A 20,997-nucleotide genomic window follows, 5' to 3' on the forward strand; every position below is an offset into this window, starting at 1 on the left:
TCAGTTTTTCTGTCTCTGTCGGGGTGAGGACCACAGTAGTCGGAGCATGCGTAATAAACCCGGCCTGTTACTAAAAAGAGTGACCTCAATTTATTTATTTGTTTTACTTTAAAAAATGCTACAGCTTTATAAACAGAATTTTAAAAAAGTACACTAGAGTCTATAGCACAGGCAGGATTGCAAATGTTCATAAACGTGTGCAAAATAAACCACTTTCCAAACGTGGATCTTTGGTTGGGGATTTTGCCCATTTATTAGCAGCAAAGATAAAACATATCACGGTAAATACACATAGCCAACACACACTGTTTACTATCTCACATGCTATGCTCTGTTTAGCAGCATTCTTGAGATCTTAATATAATCTAACAATATAGGTCATTCATAGCAGAGGCTTTTATCCAAAGCGATTTAGTCATGCGCGCCTACATTTTACAACGGGTGTGCCCAGGAATCAAACCCACTATCCTGTTATCGAAAGCGCCATGCACTACCAACTGAGCTACTTTCTGACAACGAATCCTTGTGGGTGCATGTATTTGAGGATCAGTCTCATAATTATTGCCGAGTTATGCAACCCTTTGTGTCTGTGCGGGCGTGCGTGCATGCGTGTGGACACAGGGAGGAGGGCATTTACCCAATGTACTCAATGAGATATGAGACATTAGTGTGACATGTAGGCCTAATGCAATACACTGTAGAAAGCAGATGGAAGCAGGCAGGTTTTTTCATGAAATGCAAACACATTTTCCCTTCCAGGACGCAGTTGCACATGCAGGCAAGGGATATAATCAGGGTAAGGTACTCCATGAAGTTCAGAGCGCCGTCGCCGTCCTGGTCCAGCATCGTCATCAGGTCATCCCCTTCAGGACCACCCTTCTGCTCATGACAACGTAATACAGGATCACAAGGAAGACACAATACATTAGGATTTCAGTATTTTGTTGTCAATCGCACTTGAATAGCTGACACTTCGCACATGTCAAGAGAACGTGAAGGGGGGTTTGGATCACAAGGAAGACAATACATTAGGATATCTATACTTTGCTGTAGGCTACTAAATGAATGAGACTCCATGCATTATAATCAGTCAATCTCAATTCAAATTTATTTCATGTAAATGTTTTATTAAATTCACAACACATAACAATAAAAAATAGCATTTGCTAGTTTGTGAAGGATTAGTTTCCCAGACACAGATTAAGCCTAGTACTGGACACAGATTAAGCCTAACTGGCACGACTGTTTGCGATCTTACAACAAAAAACGTTACTGCAAACAATTTATACTTTTCACTCGGATATCCTTGCACGCGCTATAGAACAGCACAATACGTACGGCATTTCCTTTTTATCACATTGCACGACGCTCCTCACCAATACATTGTCAACAAAGCAAAAAAAAAATAACAACAGTGGTTGGGCAGGCTGTGTCCTCACTGCGGATCCCATCTTCACCTAAAAAAAGGCATGCTCAACTGATAATCTTAATTTAAAGTGTTTTTTAGTTCAGGACTATAGGCTTGATCTGTGTCCGAGGTCTTGCAATGACTCACCACAGCGATGATGGACAGCTTTGCCTTGAAGAGGTTGGTTAGCTTTCTTGCTGAGGGTCTTGGCATCTCCACTGCCAGCTTGCTTGTGGAATGTCATGATGATGGCTCCCAGGGAGGCTTCCAGGGGTGTGGGCTGTGCCATGGTGTCTGAGGGTGATGGTGATCCTGGGGGTGGAAACTATTATAAGTAGGCTACTAGGCAAGCAGCTTACTTGTGGAATGCCTTATGTTTTGCATCGGAATAAAGAGGACTAAGTCAGTAAGTAAGTGAAACTACATACAGTAATGTAAGTAGGAGTTTACCACATGCAGAATATACATGTTAAATTGATACATTTACTCAGACGATGATATCACACAAGTAACTGACATTTGAACTCTTGTGAATGCATGAACAGTAAATTAATGTTCATGTTTGAGACATTCTAAGTATTTTTATGACAAAGTAGCGTGTGTAGGTAAAGAACTAAACAGATATGAATAGTACACTTTAAGGAAAAAAATCATTAACAGAAGAATAATTTCTCAAAAATGTTTAAAAGTATTTACTTCCTGCATTCTACCCTAATGATCAATGTACTATTTTGTTCTTCAGTCGAATCAGCCGATTAAAAAATATCCCCCCCAAAAAATGGTATGTAGGGAAGACCAGGGATGGCTGTAACACTTTTTGCATTTTTGTCAATTTCTCAGATTGTTTGAGGTACTAAATTCAAAACTTGATACGAACAACTTACATCTGCTACAAATTGGTATAGGTGTTATTTATCTAAATCAAACTGACAAGGTGTGACTTTTTCCTCAAATACAAGGAGTGAAATTACAATTTTACACCACTTCCCGGGTCAGATGTAACAGGGCTTGGGGTGAAACGTAACATTTTGCAAAATTGCATAAATCATGACAAGCAACAAAATATTGAAATCCTTTATTCAGACCATGAGAACAACATTGCCATGTTTAACATATATTTTTGTGTGGCAGAAATAATAAAATAATACAAATCATAAAATGTTTATTATTTTTACACTCCATTAACTGTCCCTTCTCAACTAAACAAAAACATCTGACAACTAAACAACAACTGAACAAAACAGCTGAATGTTTGTGGTGTGTGTGCACATGTGTGTTTGTGTGTGTGTGTGAGTTTGAGAGAGACAGAGGTGTGTGTGTGTGTGTGTGTGTGTGTGTGTGTGTGTGTGTGTGTGTGTGTGTGTGTGTGTGTGTGTGTGTGTGTGTGTGTGTGTGTGTGTGTGTGTGTGTGTGTGTGTGTGTGTGTGTGTGTGTGTGTGTGTGTGTGTGTGTGTGACTGAATCTTGGACATGCTCACTGAATCAGAGTCACAGTTGTGATAGTGGTAGGGTATTCCTGGGGTACAGGCTTGGTGGGACCTGTCAATGCCAAAAAGTGTCCCTTCCGCCTGCGTCACAATGGGATTCAATGACCTCTAGGTTCCATTGATAGGGCTGTTACTTGAACTTCAAAATTCTGACTGGCCTACGTAATGAAACAAAGAGTCCTTTGCTATGCTGGTTGCTTGGCTCTATTTTACCTTGTAGCGTCTCGGAAGAGGGACGACGTTCTAGATCTATTTCACCTCATAAGTGCTCACTCGGTCCGCACAAATATATTACCTCAGAATCGCTCTACAAGGACGTTGTTTTTACGGTGAATACCTGCTGACTACCTACTGCTTCAGAAGATCGAAAATACCGAAAAGGAAAAAAACTCTTTCTTTGATATTTGTCTTTATATAAGAAAATATTGTCAAATAGGAAGAAATAATTGAAGCTGTTTTTAGATTGATTTTAGATGGACATCGCTAGCTATGTATTTACAGTACATTCGGAAAGTATTCAGACCTCTTGACTTTTTCCACATTTTGTTACGTTACATCCTTATTCTAAAATGGATTTGCAAAAAGAAATAAAATAAAAAGAAATATTACATTTAAGTATTCAGACCCTTTACTGAGTACTTGGGTATGATGATGCTACACGCTTGGCACACCTATATTTTGGGAGTTTCTCCCATTCTTCTCTTCAGATCCTCTCAAACTCTGTCAAGTTGGATGGGGAGCGTTACTGCACAGCGATTTTCAGGTCTCTCCAGAGATGTTTGATCGGGTTCAAGTCCGAGCTCTGGCTGGGCCACTCAAAGACATTCAGAGACTTGTCCCAAAACCACTCCTGCATTGTCCAGTTGGAAGATGAACCTTCGCCCCACTCTTAGGTCGGGTGCACTCTGGAGCAGGTTTTCATCTAGGATTTCTCTGTACTTTGCTCTGTTCATCTTTCCCTCAATCCTGACTAGTCTCCCAGTCCTTGCCGCTGAAAAACATCCCCACAACATTATGCAGCCACCACCATGCTTCACCATAGGGATGGTGCAAGGATTCCTCCAGAAGTGTCTCTTGGAATTCATGCCAAAAAGTTCAATCTTGGTTTTATCAGACCAGACAATATTCTTTCTCATGGTCTAAGAGTCCATTAGGTGCCTTTTGGCAAACACCAAGCAGGCTGCCATGTGCCTTTTACTGAGAAGTGGCTTCCGTCTGGCCACTCTGCCATAAAGGCCTGGTTGGTGGAGTACCGCAGAGATGGTTGTCCTTCTAGAAGGTTCTCTCATCACCATAGAGGAACTTTGGAGCTCTGCCAGAGTGACCTTCAGGTTTTTGGTCATCTCCCTAACCAAGGCCCTTCTCCCCCAATGACCCTGATTGGCGGGCGCCCAGCTCTAGGAAGGATCTTGATAGTTCCAAACTTTTTCCATTTAAGAATGATGGAGGCCACTGTGTTCTTGGGGACCTTCAATGATGCAGAAATCACCCTTTCCTAGATCTGTGCCTTCGACACAATCCTGTCTCTGTGCTCTACGGACAATTCCTTCAACCTCATGGCTTGGCCTCATGGCTCTGACATGCACTTTCAACTGTGGGACCTTATACTTGTGTGCATTTCCAAATCATGTCCAATCAATTTAATTTACCACAAGTGGACTCCAATCAAGGTGTAGAAACATCTCAAGGATGGTCAATGGAAACAGGATGCACTGAGCTCAATTAGAGTCTCATAGAAAATAAAACTTATGAACACTTAAGTAAATAAGGTGTTTCTGTTTTTTATTTGCAATAAATTAGCAAAAAAATGCCTAAAAACCTGTTTCCACTTTGTCATCATGGGGTATTGTGTGTAGAGTGATGTGGAACATTTTTTATTTCATCCATTTTAGAATAAGGCTGTAACATAACAAAATGTGGAAAAAGGGTGGGGGGGTCTTAATACTTTACGAATGCACTGTACTTCAGCCTGATTTGTCAGCTAGCTAGCCAGACAGTTTTATTTAGCTAACTAACTGTTTTTGTAGCTTTCTGAATGTATGTAGCTTGCACTTTAATGGCATCCCTCGAGGAGATTTTGTTTTATCTTTCCAATCAGGTGGAATACTATGAAGGCATCGCTGATCTCGAACAAGAGACATTCACAGGGTAAAGTTTAATAACTAACTTCAATTAGATCACTTTTTATTTATTTATTGAACAACTGTTTTTCAACACTTAGCCATCTGGTTGGTGATCTATGTGTTGCTCGCTATACATTTAGTTATCGGTCTGTCATATTGAGGTATCTAGCTACAAGTTAACCTTGATAAATCCAATTTTTTATTTTTTTACTAGGCAAGTCAGTTAAGAACAAATTCTTATTTTCAATGACAGCCTAGGAACAGTGGGTTAACTGCCTGTTCAGGGGCAGAATGACAGATTTGTACCTTGTCAGCTCAGGGATTTGAACTTGCAACCTTTCGGTTATTAGTCCAATGCTCTAACCACTAGGCTACCCTGCCTCTCCAAATGTATAGGTGTGAGCAATTATGTAGCTCCAACTGCCCTTAGCTAGGTTTCTTCACTAGACACAGAGAGAGAGAGAGAGAGACAGACAGACAGACAGACAGACAGACAGACAGACAGACAGACAGACAGACAGACAGACAGACAGACAGACAGACAGACAGACAGACAGACAGACAGACAGACAGACAGAGGAAGAAAGTGTGGAGAGCGGGAGGTGGGAAGAGAGTGAAAGACAGAGAGCGAGACGGAGAGAGAAAGAGAGGGAGAGAGAGGGAGAAACAGAGAGAAAGAAAACAGAGCAAATTTACTTAGACTAGTATTTCAACAACCCTTGTCTTCCAACTTGTTAGACAATCACATCAAATCGTATTGCGATGCGGGGGGCGGACACTATTTGGCATGACAGGCCCATAATTTGCATTCCCAGCACTGAACCCATACCCATGAAGGCTTGTTACAACTAACCCTGATCCTTGCATTGTTATCTTACATCAATCTACACACACTGGTTATGAACCTGATACAAGTTTGGTGAATCTAACTACAATGCAGGTAATGCCATCACAAAAACAATTTTGGTAAAAAAAAAGTATTTCTTACCTCCAAATCAGATTCTTGTCAATGAAATCTGCTGTCTATCACAGGTCCATGTTTCTTCACATGAGGGTTGAGGACTAAACTGAGCATGTGCACAGCCAGTCACATAATTCTAGCTTGTTCCTGATTGGAGATATTGAGAGTGTTACAACTATCCTATGTTACAAACAACCCTGGTCTCCCCTAATTTACTGGCAGACAGTTAATCACCATAAAAACAACATTTTTTTTTAGAGTGCAGGCAGGATCCTCCACATACCACTGGTCCTCACAAGCAATTTGTCCAAATAGCCTATTACAGCGCAAATTGCTGTGCAATGCGATGTCTGTCTGTTACCGGCTTGGTTACCAGAACAGCGCATTTCTTACCTTCACCTGGAATCTAGCCGCCATGATAGGAAGGTTTCTTCCATGGTAATCGGAGCGATGCTCCCGGAGAGGATAGAAACTGAAGGGGAGGAGGGGTATTTCTGCCCGCCACAAGGAGGGGTGAAAGGAAGATTTGTCTGCATGCATCATCATTAGCCTATAAAATGTCATAGGCTATAACTACAACGGGAAAACAACAACACGTGTAAACACAGACAAATCACACACTGACACGATCACAGACACAGGCTACTCACGAACCAGAGCGTCCATCATTGAAGTGAGCGTTCAATCCGACTGTGCCTCCTTCGATGAATTACACATGATACCCCAACCGTTATCATAACAATAACAACAGGTGCCATGAAGGCAAATATTGCAAAATAGATATTCATAACTCCTGGATGATCACGTTATTTAGATGTAGAAGGCCTTGCTTTAATATGGCGTATGTTTTGCGCAATAAAATTGGAAATGGACGCAGGCGCGTAAGGCTATAGCCTACATTATTCAACGCAATAGAACAATCAATTCAAATGGAAGAGAGAAATTCAATTTGTAACGAAATTAAATTTAGGTCTAAACGATAATTCGATCATGAAAATGCACACACCCCTTTCAGAGTGTTTGCCAGATTATGCGCTTGATAGGCTACTCCTGCCCTCTTGATAGATTTCTCCCGCCCTCCTTTATGGAATCGCATCATCCTTGGACACCGTGCCACGCTTCAGGGATTTCGGTCTCTTGCTGGTACACTGCAATATAATGGGGCGGGGGTAAGGGCTACAGTAGTCAGAGAGCATGTGGTAGCCTAATAAACCATGTTAAAGTGGCCTCAGTTAAATGTATATTTTACATAATAAATTACTGCTGTAAAAAAAATGGTATTACAGGACATGCCTGTTTACCACTGTCAGGTGGGATTGCAAATGTTCGTAAATGCTTTACAAAACGTACTTGGGTCTTTGGCCCATTTATTAACAGCAAAGATAACATATTTTGTAGTGATCATCACTATATGAGTCATTTTCACAATTCCCTCCGGTTGAGGTAACCCTATTACCGCGATGGTGTTTGACTTTCAATCCAGCGACCCAGGTTCTCTTCCCTGCCCCACCGACGTGTGAAGAGGCGGAGAAGTAAAAAACTAGAAGGGGCAGTGTCGCGATTCTTGCTATATGAGCCACTTAGAGATGTATAGAGGACTCTAATGCCCAAAAGTCAATTTTAGCATCAAATCAAACTTTATTTGTCATATGCGCCGAATACAACAAGGTGTAGAACCTACCATGAAATGCTTACTTTACAATCCCTTAACCAACAGTGCAGTTCAAGAAGAGTTAAGAAAATATTTACCAAATAAACTAAAGTAAAAAATACAAAATAATAAAAAGTAACACAATAACATAACAATAGCGAGGTAATAGGTACATGTAGGTATGGGTGAACCGATTATGCATAGATAATGAACAGCGATTAGCAGCAGTGTACACAAATGTAATTATTTGATTAATTGCACAGCAGCCTTATGGCTTGGGGGTAGAAGCTGTTAAGGAGCCTTTTGGTCCTAGACTTGGTGCTCCGGTACCACTTGCCATGCAGTAGCAGAGAAAACAGTCTATGACTTGGGGGACTGGAATCTCTGACAATTTTATGGGCTTTCCTCTGACACCACCTATTATATAGGTCCTGGATTGCAGGAAGCTTTGCCCCAGTGATGTACTGGGCCGTACGCACTACCCTCTGCAGCGCCTTATGGTCAGATGCCGAGCAGTTGCCATACCAGGTGGTGATGCAACCATGCTCTCGATGGTGCAGCTGTAGAATTTTTTGAGGATCTGGGGACCCATGCCAAATCTTTTGTCTCCTGAGGACGAGACTGAAAAGAGGGCACAATTGTCTTGGTGTGTTTGGACCATGATAGTTCGTTGGTGATGTGGACTCCAAGGAACTTGAAACGCTCGACCCGCTCCACTATAGCCTTGTTGATGTTAATGGAGGCCTGTTCGGCCCGTCTTTTCCTGTAGTCCACGATCAGCTCCTTTGTCTTACTCAGATTGAGGGAGAGGTCGTTGTCCTGGCACCACACTGCCAGTTCTCTGACCCCCTCCCTATGGGCTGTCTAATCGTTGTCGGTGATCAGGCCTACCCCTGTTGTGTTGGAGTCATGTTTGGCCATGCAGTCGTGGGTGAACAGGGAGTACAGGATTAGCCTACTAGTTAGTTTTTATTTTATTCATAAAACCTTTCATTCCTTATAAATTCCTTAATCCACAAAACCTATTCACAAAGAAAACAAACAAATGAAAATGAAACAGCCATTTATTAATGTAGAATCTACAGTATATTATAATACTGTAAGCCTCTCAACTGCGGTTGATTTGGTCATTGATTTTCTTCATTTTAGGCTGAAAGGAAGCACGTCCTCTTGTGTTTTGTATTTTTTATTTTTTTTCCTGGTTTTTGTGTTTTGGAATATCCGATATCCCTGGGATATCATGCTGTCACAATATAAATTATGTAAGCAGTTGAAGCCAAATTTTGATTCTGTAGAATCAATTGCGCATTGACTGGACAATCCAAATTACCATGGCAATTATGCATCACATTAGAAGTATTAACATGCAACATGCAGCAATCCAAGGTATACTATCAACAGTGCTGCTGCGTTTATAGCACCCTATTCCCTGTGCATAACATTTGCAAAGGCAGATCTCATGGCTCACTGCCCTGTTTTCCCCAACTCTTAAACTAACCCTCAAAGCCTTTCAAATAATGCTGTTAAATAAAGCAAGATACTTTGACAGGTACCAAAGTGCAGCGTGGTACGTATCCATAATACTTTTAATCAAGAATGAATACACAAACAAAAACAACAAAACGATAACCAAACAGTTCTGACAGGGGCAACAAACACTAACCAGAAAATAATCACCCACAACTCAAAATGGAAAAACAGGCTACCTAAGTATGGCTCTCAATCAGAGACAACAATAGACAGCCTCTGATTGAGAACCATACCAGGCCAAACACATGGAAAAAGAAAACCTAGACCTACAACATAGAATACCCACCCACATCATACCCTGACCAAACTAAAACTAGAAACCTACAAAGCAATCTACGGTCAGGGCGTGAAAGTAAAGGTGCGGACTCCGGCCGCAAAACCTAAACCCTTAGGCGAGGGTCTGGGTGGGTATCTGTCCGCGGTGGCAGGATGTGGACCCCACTCCACAAACAGTCTTGGCCCGCTTAAGTGGCGCCTTTGGAGCGGCGACCCTTGCCGCCGACCTCGGGCTGGGGAACCTTGCAGTGGGCCCCAAATAGACGGGAGACTCCGGCAGTGCCGGACAGGCGGGAGACTCCGGCAGCGCTGGAGTGAAGGGCGACTCTGGCGGAGCCGGAGTGAAGGGCGACTCTGGCGGAGCCGGAGTGAAGGGCGAGGACTCAGGCACAGGACGCACTGGGCTCTACAGACACACTGGAGACACAGTTCGCAGAGTTGGAGCAGGATAACATGGGCCGAGGAGATGCACTGGAGACCAGATGTGCTGAGCTGGCTTCATCCCTCCTGTCTCGATGCCCACTCTAGCCCGGCCGATTTGAGGTGTTGCGATGTAACGTACCGGGCTGCGAACGTGCACTGGAGACACTGTGCGCTCCACCGCAAAACACGGTGCCTGACCAGTACGACGCCCCACCCGGTAAGCACAGGGAGTTGGCTCAGGTCTCCTACCTGACTCCGCCAAACTGCCCGTGTGCCCCCCCAAGAAAGTTTTGGGGCTGCCTCTCGGGCTTCCTTGCCAGCCGTGTTCCCTCAAATCGCTGGCTCCCTTTTCCTGCTGCCTCCACTCTCCTGGTCATGGTCATGGTCATGTTTTTCTGTAATAAAAGGGGTTATTACCGGCTGGCATGGTTACACGTGGTCTGTGGTTGTGAGGCTGGTTGGACGTACTGCCAAATTCTCTAAAACGACATTGGAAGTGGCTTATGGTACAGAAATGAACATTACATTCTCTGTCTGTCAACAGCTCTGGTGTACAGTCCTGCAGTCAGCAAGCCGAGTGCACACTCCTTCAAAACTTGAGACATCCGTGGCATTGTGTTTTGTGACAAAACTGCACATTTTAGAGTGGCCTGTTATTATCTCCAGCACAAGGTGCTCCTGTGTAATGATCATGCTGTTTAATTGATATGCCACCCCTGTCAGGTGGATGGATTATCTTGGCAAATGAGAAATGCTGACAAACAGGGATGTAAACAAAATGTGTGCACAAAATTGGGAGAGAAAATGACAGAAATAAGCATTTTATGTGTTGGAACATTTCTTGGATCTTTTATTACAGCTCATGAAACATGGCACCAACACTTTATTGTTCAGTATAGTTCAAAGAACGTTAAGAAACAACATTCTACTGTGGAAATGTCAGTACTTCAGCATAACGTTTCCTACAGGTTTCCACATGGTTCTATTTAAATTCATGCTCTCAAATTTTCCAAGAAAGTTAAGAAAACTACATAAAAAATCACAAGAAAACATTCTTAGAACGTTCTCTGAACATTACCAAAGTTATCTAAAAACATATACATTCCATTCTCAGCATCATCATACTCCCAGGAAACTTTAAAGGAACCAAAGTAAAACATTCTCAGAACCTCCCTGCAAGCTAAAATTAAACTTTCCCAGAACAGGCAACATTTTCACTTCTTTTCTCAGAAGGTTTAAAAAATGTTTGGGTTTACTGATCAGGAAACCTATGGCTTCATTACCAAAATCAATGTTAAACCAAAAATATACAGTGCCTTGGAAACTATTCATAGCCCTTGGATTTCTTCACATTTTATTGTGCTGCAAAATGTATTTAATTGTCTTTTTTTTGTCAACAATCTACTCAAAATACTCTGCAAGAAATTTTTTTTAAAGAATAATACAAACTAGATCACTAAAATATAGTTGTTGCATAATTATTCAGCCTAAATTAGTTCAGGAGTAACATTTGGCTTAATTAATAAATCACATAACAAGTTACATGGACTCACACTGTGTGAAATAATAGGGGTTGACATCATAAAGAAGTGTAGTGATTGGTAGATGGGTAACAATAACAAATAAGACATTAAATATCTCTTTAAGCATGGTCTAGTTAACAATTATGCTGTAGATTATGTATTAAACCACACAGACACACCAAAGATACAGTCATCCTTATAAACTGAGCTGAAGGACAGGAATGAAACTGCTCAGGGATGTTACCATGAAGCCATTGGTGATTTTAAAACAGTTACAGAGTTCAATGGCTATGATGGGATAAAACTGAGGATGGGATCAACAACATTGTAGTGACTCGAAAATAAAGACTTAAATGACAGAGTAAAAAAAATTAAAAAAATACAGAATAAAAATATTCCAATATATGCATCTTGTATTTTATTTAACTTTTATTTAAGTAGGCAAGTCAGTTAAGAACAAATTCTTATTTACAATGACAGCCTACCCTGGCCAAACCCCAACCTTGACAACGCTGGGCCAATTGTGCGCCGCCCTAGGGGACTCCCAATCATGGCCGGTTGTGATACAGCCTGGAATAGAACCAGAATCTGTAGTGACACCTCTAGCACTGAAATGCAGTGCTTTAGACCGCTGCGCCACTCGGGAGCAGAGGTCTATGCAATAAGGCACTAAAATAAATGCATTAAAAACCATGGCAAAGGAATACACTTTTGGGCCTAAATTCAAAGCATTATGTTTGCAGATGAGTCGCAGCAGTACAGATTGCCTCCCATTGAAATTAATGGATTTCCGTAATGGCAGTTGGTGTGCACTAGGCTTAAAGGAACATTCCATTCGGGGTATGATAGTAGGTGCCAGGTGCACCGGTTTCAGTGTGTCAAGAACTGCAATGCTGCTGGGTTTTTTACGCTCAACCCCATGTGTATCAAGAATGGTCCACCACCCAAAGGACATCCAGACAATTTGACATCTGACGGAAGCATTGGCGTCAACATTGGGCAACATCCCTGTGGAACGCTTTCGACACCTTGTAGAGTCCATGCCCCGATGAACAGAGGCTCTTCTGAGGTGCAACTTATTAGGAAGGTGTACACTCAGTGTATTTAAAACATGCCTTTAGGTCTAGGTTGAATACTATTTAGGCTAACATAACAAATGAATGACCACATTCAATGTAGTGGAATGGGGTAATGATGGGCAGGATGAGGCTATAGCTTTTTTTTAATAGCCTATAGATAGGCCTATAGGGCTATCGTGTTAAAAATATCAATGTGTTACATTGCGTTGGGTTAAATGTTGGAATGGAATGACATGAGGTATTGCATTGAGTGCTGAATGTTGTTGTGAGGATATAGAGCATAATAAGAGTGGTCCAACGGCAAAAATGCGGACAAATCAGACACCTGAAAAAGAATGGTAGCAATCTGTTTCTGGTAGCCTTGGCTACCAGTATGCATCATCATCAGCCTGTAAAATGTCATAGGCTATAACAAAACATGTTAACACAGACAAAACACGCTGACATGACCACAGACACAGTATACTCACTAATACGAACCAGAGCATAGAAGTGAGCGTTTTCAAATCCGACTCTTGCCTCCGATGAATTATACATGGTACCCCTACCGTTACTATCACAAAAATGTAAGGTGCCATAAAGGCAAATACTGCAAAATAGAAATTCATAACTGCTATTTTGATGGAGTAGGCCTAGCCCTAATATGGCATCGGTTTTGAGCGATAAGATTACTGAAACTGGACACACGCACGTACTGTAGGGCAATAGCAGTTCACGATAGAAAAATGAATCCAAATGGAAGAGAGACATTGAATTTGTAATAAAATTAAACGGAAACGACCACGAAAATACACACACTGTTCCAAATGCTGCCAGATGATGCGCTAATGTGACTCCCCAAGCTCCCAGAGGTCTCCCAACCTTCCTTTATCGAAGAGCATCAGACTCTGAAAATCTGCCGATTCAGGGGCCTCTGTCTCTGCTATACACGGTATGTAATATAATGGGGCGGTGGGTGAGAAGGGCTGCAGTAGTCACACCATGCACAATAAACCCTGTTTAAAAAGAGTGGTCTCTAAATTCATTTATTGCAATTAAATTAATCTGATATTTTACATAGGAAATTGCTACTGCTTCACAAACAGAATAAAAAGAGCACTGTAGTAGTAGGCCTAGCCAATGATCTACATAAACACTAGATTGCTGATGCTATGTATTGGTCAATGAGAGGCCCTGAAGCCATATTGGTTCTCATTAGAATGACCTGTCCTCCATAGGAATGAATGCTATTCTTCAGTTCAAAAATTATATTATATCAGTATACATGTCATTGATAGTAGCCAACATCCCTGTTAGCCACACAGGTGGGATTGCAATGTTCATAAACGCATGCGAAACAATCAGCTTTCCAAACATTGATCTCTGTTTGGGTCTTTTGCCTTATGAGCAGCCAGGGGCATAGGCCTGGGTGGACACAGGCTCACCCACTGGGGAGCCAGGCCCCGCCAAGCCCACCCGATCAGATTGAGCAAAAACAAAAGAATAATGCATTATTAGTTAAAAAATACTCCCCAGCATTCATTGCGTTACCGATGAGAACTATACAATATGCTCTCCATACTTTTGCTAAGAATTAAACTACGGTGTTTAACATACTACAAAGAACTCTGATTGTAAAATGTCTACACTTTTTAGTCAATAGGCTATGGCTATCCATACCTGTGCATCCCTACTTCTTGGTCACCTCCAGTGGGGCAAAAACGTATTTAGTCAGCCACCAATTGTGAAAGTTCTCCCACTTAAGATGATAGAGGCCTGTAATTTTCATCATAGGTACACTTCAACTATGACAGACAAAATGAGAAAAAAAAATATCCAGAAAATCACATTGTAGGATTTTTCATGAATTTATTTGCAAATTATGGTGGAAAATAAGTATTTGGTCAATAACAAAAGTTTATTTCAATACTTTCTTATATACCCTGTTGGCAATGACAGAGGTCAAACGTTTTCTGTAAGTCTTCACAAGGTTTTCACACACTGTTGCTGGTATTTTGTCCCATTCCTCCATGCAGATCTCCTCTAGAGCAGTGATGTTTTGGGGCTGGTGCTGGGCCACACGGACTTTCAACTCCCTCCAAAGATTTTCTATGGGGTTGAGATCTGGAGACTGGCTAGGCCACTCCAGGACCTTGAAATGCTTCTTACGAAGCCACTCCTTCGTTGCCCGGGCGGTGTGTTTGGGATCATTGTCATGCTGAAAGACCCAGCCACGTTTCAACTTCAATGCCCTTGCTGATGGAAGGAGGTTTTCACTCAAAATCTCACGATACATGGCCCCATTCATTCCTTTACACGGATCAGTCGTCCTGGTCCCTTTGCAGAAACACAGCCCCAAATCATGATGTTTCCACACCCATGCTTCACAGTAGGTATGGTGTTCTTTGAATGCAAATCACCAAAAAAATAATATTCTATCTGCTATGACTACAAGGTCCGATAGGAATTCAGGGAACTCAATGAGGAACGCTGTATATGGCCCAGGAGGCCTGTAAACAGTAACTATAAAAAGTGATTGAGTAGGCTGCATAGATTTCATGACTAGAAGCTCAAAAGACGAAAACAAAAGGCCTCATTTAACAGTAAATTCATCAGGCTTAAGCCATGTGTCAGTCAGGCTAATCACATCAAGATTATGATCAGTGATTAGTTCATTGACTATAATTGCCTTTGGGGTAAGGGATCTAACATTAAGTAGCCTCATTTTGAGATGTGAGGTATCACGATCTCTTTCAATAATGACTGGACTGGAGGAGGTCTTCATCCTAGTGAGATTGCTAAGGCGAACACCGCCATGTTCAGTTTTGCCCAACCTAGGTCGAGGCACAGACACTGTCTCAATGGGGATAGCTGAGCTGACTACACTGACTGTGCTAGTGGTAGACTCCACTAAGCTGGCAGGCTGGCTAACAGTCTGATGCCTGGCCTGCACCCTATTTCATTGTGGAGCTAGAGGAGTTAGAGCCCTGTCTATGTTGGTAGATAAGATGAGAGCACCCCTCCAGCTAGGATGGAGTCCGTCACTCCTCAGCAGGTCAGGCTTGGTCCTGTTTGTGGGTGAGTCCCAAAAAGAGGGCCAATTATCTACAAATTATATCTGTTGGGAGGGGCAGAAAACTTGTGAGACTGCTGTAGAGCTCATCACTTCCCCTAACTGGGAGGGGGCCAGAGACAATTACTCGATGCTGACACATCTTTCTAGCTGATTTATACTCTGAAGCCATGTTGCGCTTGGTGACCTCTGACTGTTTCTTCCTAACATCATTGGTGCCAACGTGGATAACAGTATCTCTATACACTCACCAGTTTTAGCTTTAGCCAGCACCATCTTTAGATTAGCCTTAACGTCAATAGCCCTGCCCCTGGTAAAACAGTGTATGATCGCTGGATGAGTCATTTTAAGTCTAATACTGCGGGTAATGGAGTCGCCAATGACGAGAGTTTTCAATTTGTCAGAGCGAATGGTGGGAAGCGTCGGCGTCTCACACCTCGTAACGGGAGGAGTAGAGACAAGAGAAGGCTCGGCCTCAGACTCCGACTCGCTGCTTAATGGTGAAAACCAGTTGCTAATTGGGGAGTCGCTTATTCAACCAGTGTCTGCTGAATAAGCAACACCGGTTGAGCATTCTTACAGCATTTCCCTCCAGAAACCACAAGAAAGTTGTCCGGCTGCGGGGACCGTGAGAGGGGATTTATACTAACGTTACTATCTGTATTTACTGGTGGCACAGACGCCGTTTCATCCTTTCCTACACTGAAATTACCCTTGCGTCTGAAGCTGAGCTTGCAGCACAGCTATCCTCGCCGTAAGGCGATCGTTCTCCTCTATATTATGAGTACAGCGACTACAATTAGAAGGCATCATGTTTATGTTACTACTTAGCTTCGGCTGTTGGAGGTCCTGACAAACCACGTCCAGATAAAGCGTCCGGAGTGAAAAAGTTGAATGAAAAAAAGTTGAGTGAGGGGAAAAAACAAAAATAAACGGTAATTACAAAGTAAAAACCGTAAAGTTGTCAGGTAGCAAAGTAAGGTTGGCAACAAAACGCACAGCAACACGTAAACAAGTCTGCAAGTTGTGACCTGAAATGGCGTAAACAGTTTCAGTCATCTATCAGATAACCAGTGCAACTATGTGTCAAACATTTTTCCACATACAAAACCCTTATTCACACAAAACACTCAAAGTAAACACCCAAAAAGACAAATTAAAATTAAACTACCATTTATTAATGTAGAATGTAATGTACAAAGCAGATGGAAGCAGGCAGGTCTTAACATCCAATCACATACTCCTCAACAGGGCACAGTTGCATGTGTAGGCAAGGGATCCAATCAGGGTAATGTACTCCTTGAAGTCCACGGAGCCGTCAGCATCCTGGTCAAGCATCATCATCAGGTCATCTACTTCAGGACCACCCTTCTGCTCATGCAAATGTAATATAGGATAATTTACATTTTAGTCATTTAGCAAATGCTCTTATCCAGAGCAACTTACAGGAGCAATTAGGATTAAGTGCCTTGCTCAAGGGCACATTCAGATTTTTCATGTAGTAGGATCACAAGTAAAGAAAGACCTAATACCTTAACATTTCTGTATTTAATTGTCATTCGCACTGAATACAAAACATTCCTTGTCCTCTCTTGTGTTTTTGTGAACAGTATGCCTTCATATATCATGCAACAACAACTTCATATAGAGAGGATGGTAAATGGTTTATGTTATCTAAGTTCATTTTCTATTACACTGTCGGTGGCATTTCATTGAATGGCAGGGTGTGTCCATGCTCTCTTTGTCTTGCAGTAAATACTTGCATTCCAGATCAGGTTATATTTTAGTTTATCCTGTTTATGGTTTGTTATAGTGGTGTCATTGAAAGCACAGCCTCTCAACCGTCATTTAAAACAGGCATTTTTTAAGTCAGACTCCATGCAATATAGAATCAGTCAAAGTTCAATCAAACAAAGCATTAAATTGTTTTTATTCAAATCGCAACACACTTAAAGGGTTACTTCAGGATTTTAGCATTGAAGACCTTTATCTAGAACCCAGAGTTAGATGAACTCGTTGGCACAATTTCTATGTCTCTGCGTACAGTTTAAAGGAACTGCTAGCATGCTAGTAGATACCATAGACTTCTAATCATTGCGGTAATGCTAGTTAGAATTCACTAGTGAAACTACCTCTAACTTCCTTCGCACTGGATGCAGAGACATAAAAATAGTATCCATGAGATAATCGGACACTGGGAAAGTAAATAAAGGGCTTAGTTGCCAAAATCCTGAAGTATCAGGGTGGCAGGGTAGCCTAGTGGTTAGAGCGTTGGACTAGTAACCACAAGGTTTTGAGTTCAAACCCCTGAGCTGACAAGGTACAAATCTGCTGTTCTGCCCCTGAACAGGCAGTTAACCCACTGTTCCCAAGCTGTCATTGAAAATAAGAATGTGTTCTTAACTGACTTGCCTTGTTAAATAAAGGAAAAATTAAAATTAAATCTCTTTAACAATAAAAGGTGGCATTAGAATAGCATTTACTATCTCATGAGCGGCCAGTTTCCCAGATACAGATTAAGCCTAGTCCTAGATTTAAAAAGAATGCTCAGTGGTAGCTAGCAAATCGAAATGGGCCAATGTGATATTCCATTATCCGTTGCTGGATAGCTACTGTTTGGCGTAGCACAGAGAATTTTCGACCAATTCGGCCAAACTGTCAGAGTCCAGTTGGTTTGTTTGAATTGATAAAATCCGGAATTATAAAGTTTTGCTCCATGAAGTAATCTAACAATGTGTTCGTCGCCATCTTGTCTTTTTCAAATCTTTTCTCATTGATTGAGACAGGTGGGTCCACCCCAAAGTGTTACAATGACACTCATCGGTCTCGATCAATGAGAGAAGATTTGAAAAATAAAAGATGGTGGCGTACACATTGTTGGATTACTTCATGGAGCAAAACATTTATTTTAATAACGGAGCATTTTCTAAATTGAAACAGACCATCTGCAACTGGACACGGACTTTTTTGAAGATACATGTTTGGCCTGAATCGAGAAAGATACAATTACCTAAATTAAGGTTGGTTGAATATTCTCTGTGCTACGCCAAACAGTACCTATCCTCTCGCAGGACTGGGCACACACACACACGTTTGCCCTAACACACCTGACTCCAATAAGCAGCTAATCATGATCTTCAGTTAAAAACACTTTTTTTTTTAAATCAGGTGTGTTTGCTAGGGATAGGGGAAAAGTGTGACACCAATCAAGCCCACAAGGACTGGAATTGCTCAGGCCTGCGAGCATCACATCAGCCCGTTACAATCTGCTAGCTACCTTAATAGATACTCTTCATTGAAAGTGATTTTTAGTCCAGGACGATAGGCTTAATCTGTGTTCGGGAAACTGTCCCAAGGTGTTGCAATGACTCACCCCAGCGATGTTGGGCAGCTCTACCTTGATGAGGTTGGTTAGCTCTTTTTTGTTGAGGGTCTTGGCATCTCCACTACCAGCGTGCTTGTGGAATGTCATGATGATGGCTCCCAGGGAGGCTTCCAGAGATGTGGGCTGTGCCATGGTGTCTGAGGGTGATGGTGATCCTGGGGGTAGAAACTATTATAAGTACTAGGCAAGTAGCTTACATGTGGAAGGCCTTATGTTCTTTACAGGAATGAAGAGGACTATGTAAGTAAGCACTTACAAAATGAAGAATAGACATGTTAAATTGATAACAGTTACTGTATTATCTTTTAAGGTTCAGTCTAAGAATGTATTCAGTTTCCTGTCGGTCTTACCTGTGTGTAGAATAGGAGAATCTGTCAGGTGCAGAGGGGGTGGAAAGGGAAGGAGCTTATATAGAACAGCACCTGGCCTGTGACACTCCCCTTGATTCCATCCTTCTCTCTGCCCTTCCCTGTTCCCTCCTCTCTCTCCTCTCCCTCATCTCTCTCTATGCTATGCCCTTCCTGCATGTCCCTGTGTGACCTGACCTTTCATGGTAGCTGCTTTAGCAAATATAAAAATTCTCTGTAGAATATGCTGTCTAAAAAAGTATTGTCCATATTAATAGCATCATCCTTAGCCTTAATAGCGTTTGTGTGATTAATAGTAGTAGTCTATACACTAAAGTTGCATAACATGCAACTCACATGAATACAAAACATTCCTTGTCCTCTCTTGTGTTTTTGTGAACAGTATGCCTTCATATATCATGCATGTATCATGCAACAACAACTGCATATAGAGAGGATGGTAAATGGTTTAAGTTATCTAAGTTCATTTTCTATTACACTGTCGGTGGCATTTCATTGAATGGCAGGGTGTGTCCATGCTCTCTTTGTCTTGCAGTAAATACTTGCATTCCAGATCAGGTTATATTTTAGTTTATCCTGTTTATGGTTTGTTATAGTGGTGTCATTAAAAGCACAGCCTCTCAACCGTCATTTAAAACAGGCATTTTTTAAGTCAAATCAAATGTTATTTGTCACATGCTACGTAAACAACAGGTGTAGACTAACAGTGAAATGCTAAACGTTTAGCCCAGTGACTAAGAGAGTATGTGTTTATACTGTTGTTTTGATTATACAACAGTATAAATATGACTTGGCTAGTCATCTGAAGAGCTGAAGGACTAATGTGACTGATGATAAACCATGAGATTTAAAAACCCTCATAATTATTCACCCCTATCAAAATGAAACCTACAGTTTTATTGCTTCTAAAAAGTAAAGCATTTTGTAACTTCGGTGAACTATCCCTTTAATATTTCAAATACACACTGTGGACTCAATTCAATTGTACGCCCTTGGCTGGATTCATGTAGTTGCACTTTTTCTCATGGACAAATAAAATCACAAAATGGTTTTGTGCCCTGTGAATACCTCCTTGACATCCTCACAGGTGGATGCTTCAATTTGACAGATGTTTTTATGGGATACCAAATTCACTTTTCATTTGATGATGATGATAAGGAGAAGAAGGAAGATGGTATGGATCTTACATGTGGGACACCTTTAATATCAACACATGTATTGTTGGCATTTCTCCTCCTGTGAGAAACATTTCTGACATCTTCTCATGACATTCTTTTGCAACACATTCATGAGTTGCAAAAGATATTTGATAAATGCCATTCACAGCAAATTAAATGTTTCTGCAAGGCACAAAACACCAGGGAAATCATGACAGTTGCAGAAGGTTTTTGTAGTATAAAAAGAAAGTTGCTTATGTACTGTATGTTCCCAACAATTGGCTAAACCTAATAACCAGCGTTTCAGCAACACAGTGCTTTCAGGTTTTAGTGTATCAAATATTTATCTTGGGTATGGGCAGTTTGGTTTGGCCGGTTGTCTCTCTCTGACCTTGTAGATATTCAAGTTGAACTTGTTTGTGTGATGACATTTAGTTTAATATCATCGGAGTTATACAAATAGAGAACCCTCATGCATGATAAGCAGCACAAATGATCTCTATCTAAGGTTAAGCCATGGGTAGAGGAGCACAATGAGGCTCAAAGAGCCATTGAATGTCATGTGTGAGTCATAC

The 20,997-nt window shown here is 41.5% G+C and overlaps 1 protein-coding gene and 1 long non-coding RNA gene across 3 annotated transcripts; both read right to left on the minus strand.

Moving 5' to 3' along the window:
• Window positions 1-229: 229 nt before the first annotated feature.
• On the minus strand, window positions 230-7,100 carry LOC135550169 (uncharacterized). 2 transcript variants are annotated; one of them, XR_010457082.1, is made up of 5 exons: window positions 6,633-7,100; window positions 6,372-6,472; window positions 6,006-6,125; window positions 1,556-1,720; window positions 230-879 (listed from the first exon to the last, which is right to left on the minus strand). It is a non-coding gene; the product is annotated as an uncharacterized LOC135550169 (long non-coding RNA). The 2 variants fall into 2 exon arrangements; XR_010457081.1 differs by lacking the exons at window positions 6,006-6,125; window positions 6,372-6,472 and having other exon boundaries at window positions 6,633-7,094.
• A 9,568-nt stretch (window positions 7,101-16,668) lies between these two features.
• Window positions 16,669-19,325, minus strand: LOC135549114 (protein S100-A1-like). Its single transcript, XM_064979167.1, has 3 exons — window positions 19,248-19,325; window positions 18,886-19,052; window positions 16,669-16,883 (listed from the first exon to the last, which is right to left on the minus strand). The coding sequence occupies exons 2-3, from the start codon at window positions 19,027-19,029 to the stop codon at window positions 16,746-16,748; spliced, it is 282 nt and encodes a 93-aa protein (XP_064835239.1). The 5' UTR covers window positions 19,030-19,052; window positions 19,248-19,325; the 3' UTR covers window positions 16,669-16,745.
• Window positions 19,326-20,997: the final 1,672 nt, after the last annotated feature.

The sequence above is a fragment of the Oncorhynchus masou genome, chromosome 12 (genome assembly GCF_036934945.1).
Source record: "Oncorhynchus masou masou isolate Uvic2021 chromosome 12, UVic_Omas_1.1, whole genome shotgun sequence".
NCBI classification, from domain to species: Eukaryota; Metazoa; Chordata; class Actinopteri; order Salmoniformes; family Salmonidae; genus Oncorhynchus; species Oncorhynchus masou.

Coding starts and splice junctions, on each gene's coding strand:
- LOC135549114 (XM_064979167.1), bottom strand. CDS start 19,029: ATGGCACAGCCCACATCTCTGGAAGCCTCCCTGGGAGCCATCATCATG. Junction 16,884..18,885: donor AGCTGCCCAACATCGCTGGG/GTGAGTCATTGC, acceptor TTGCATGAGCAG/AAGGGTGGTCCTGAAGTAGA.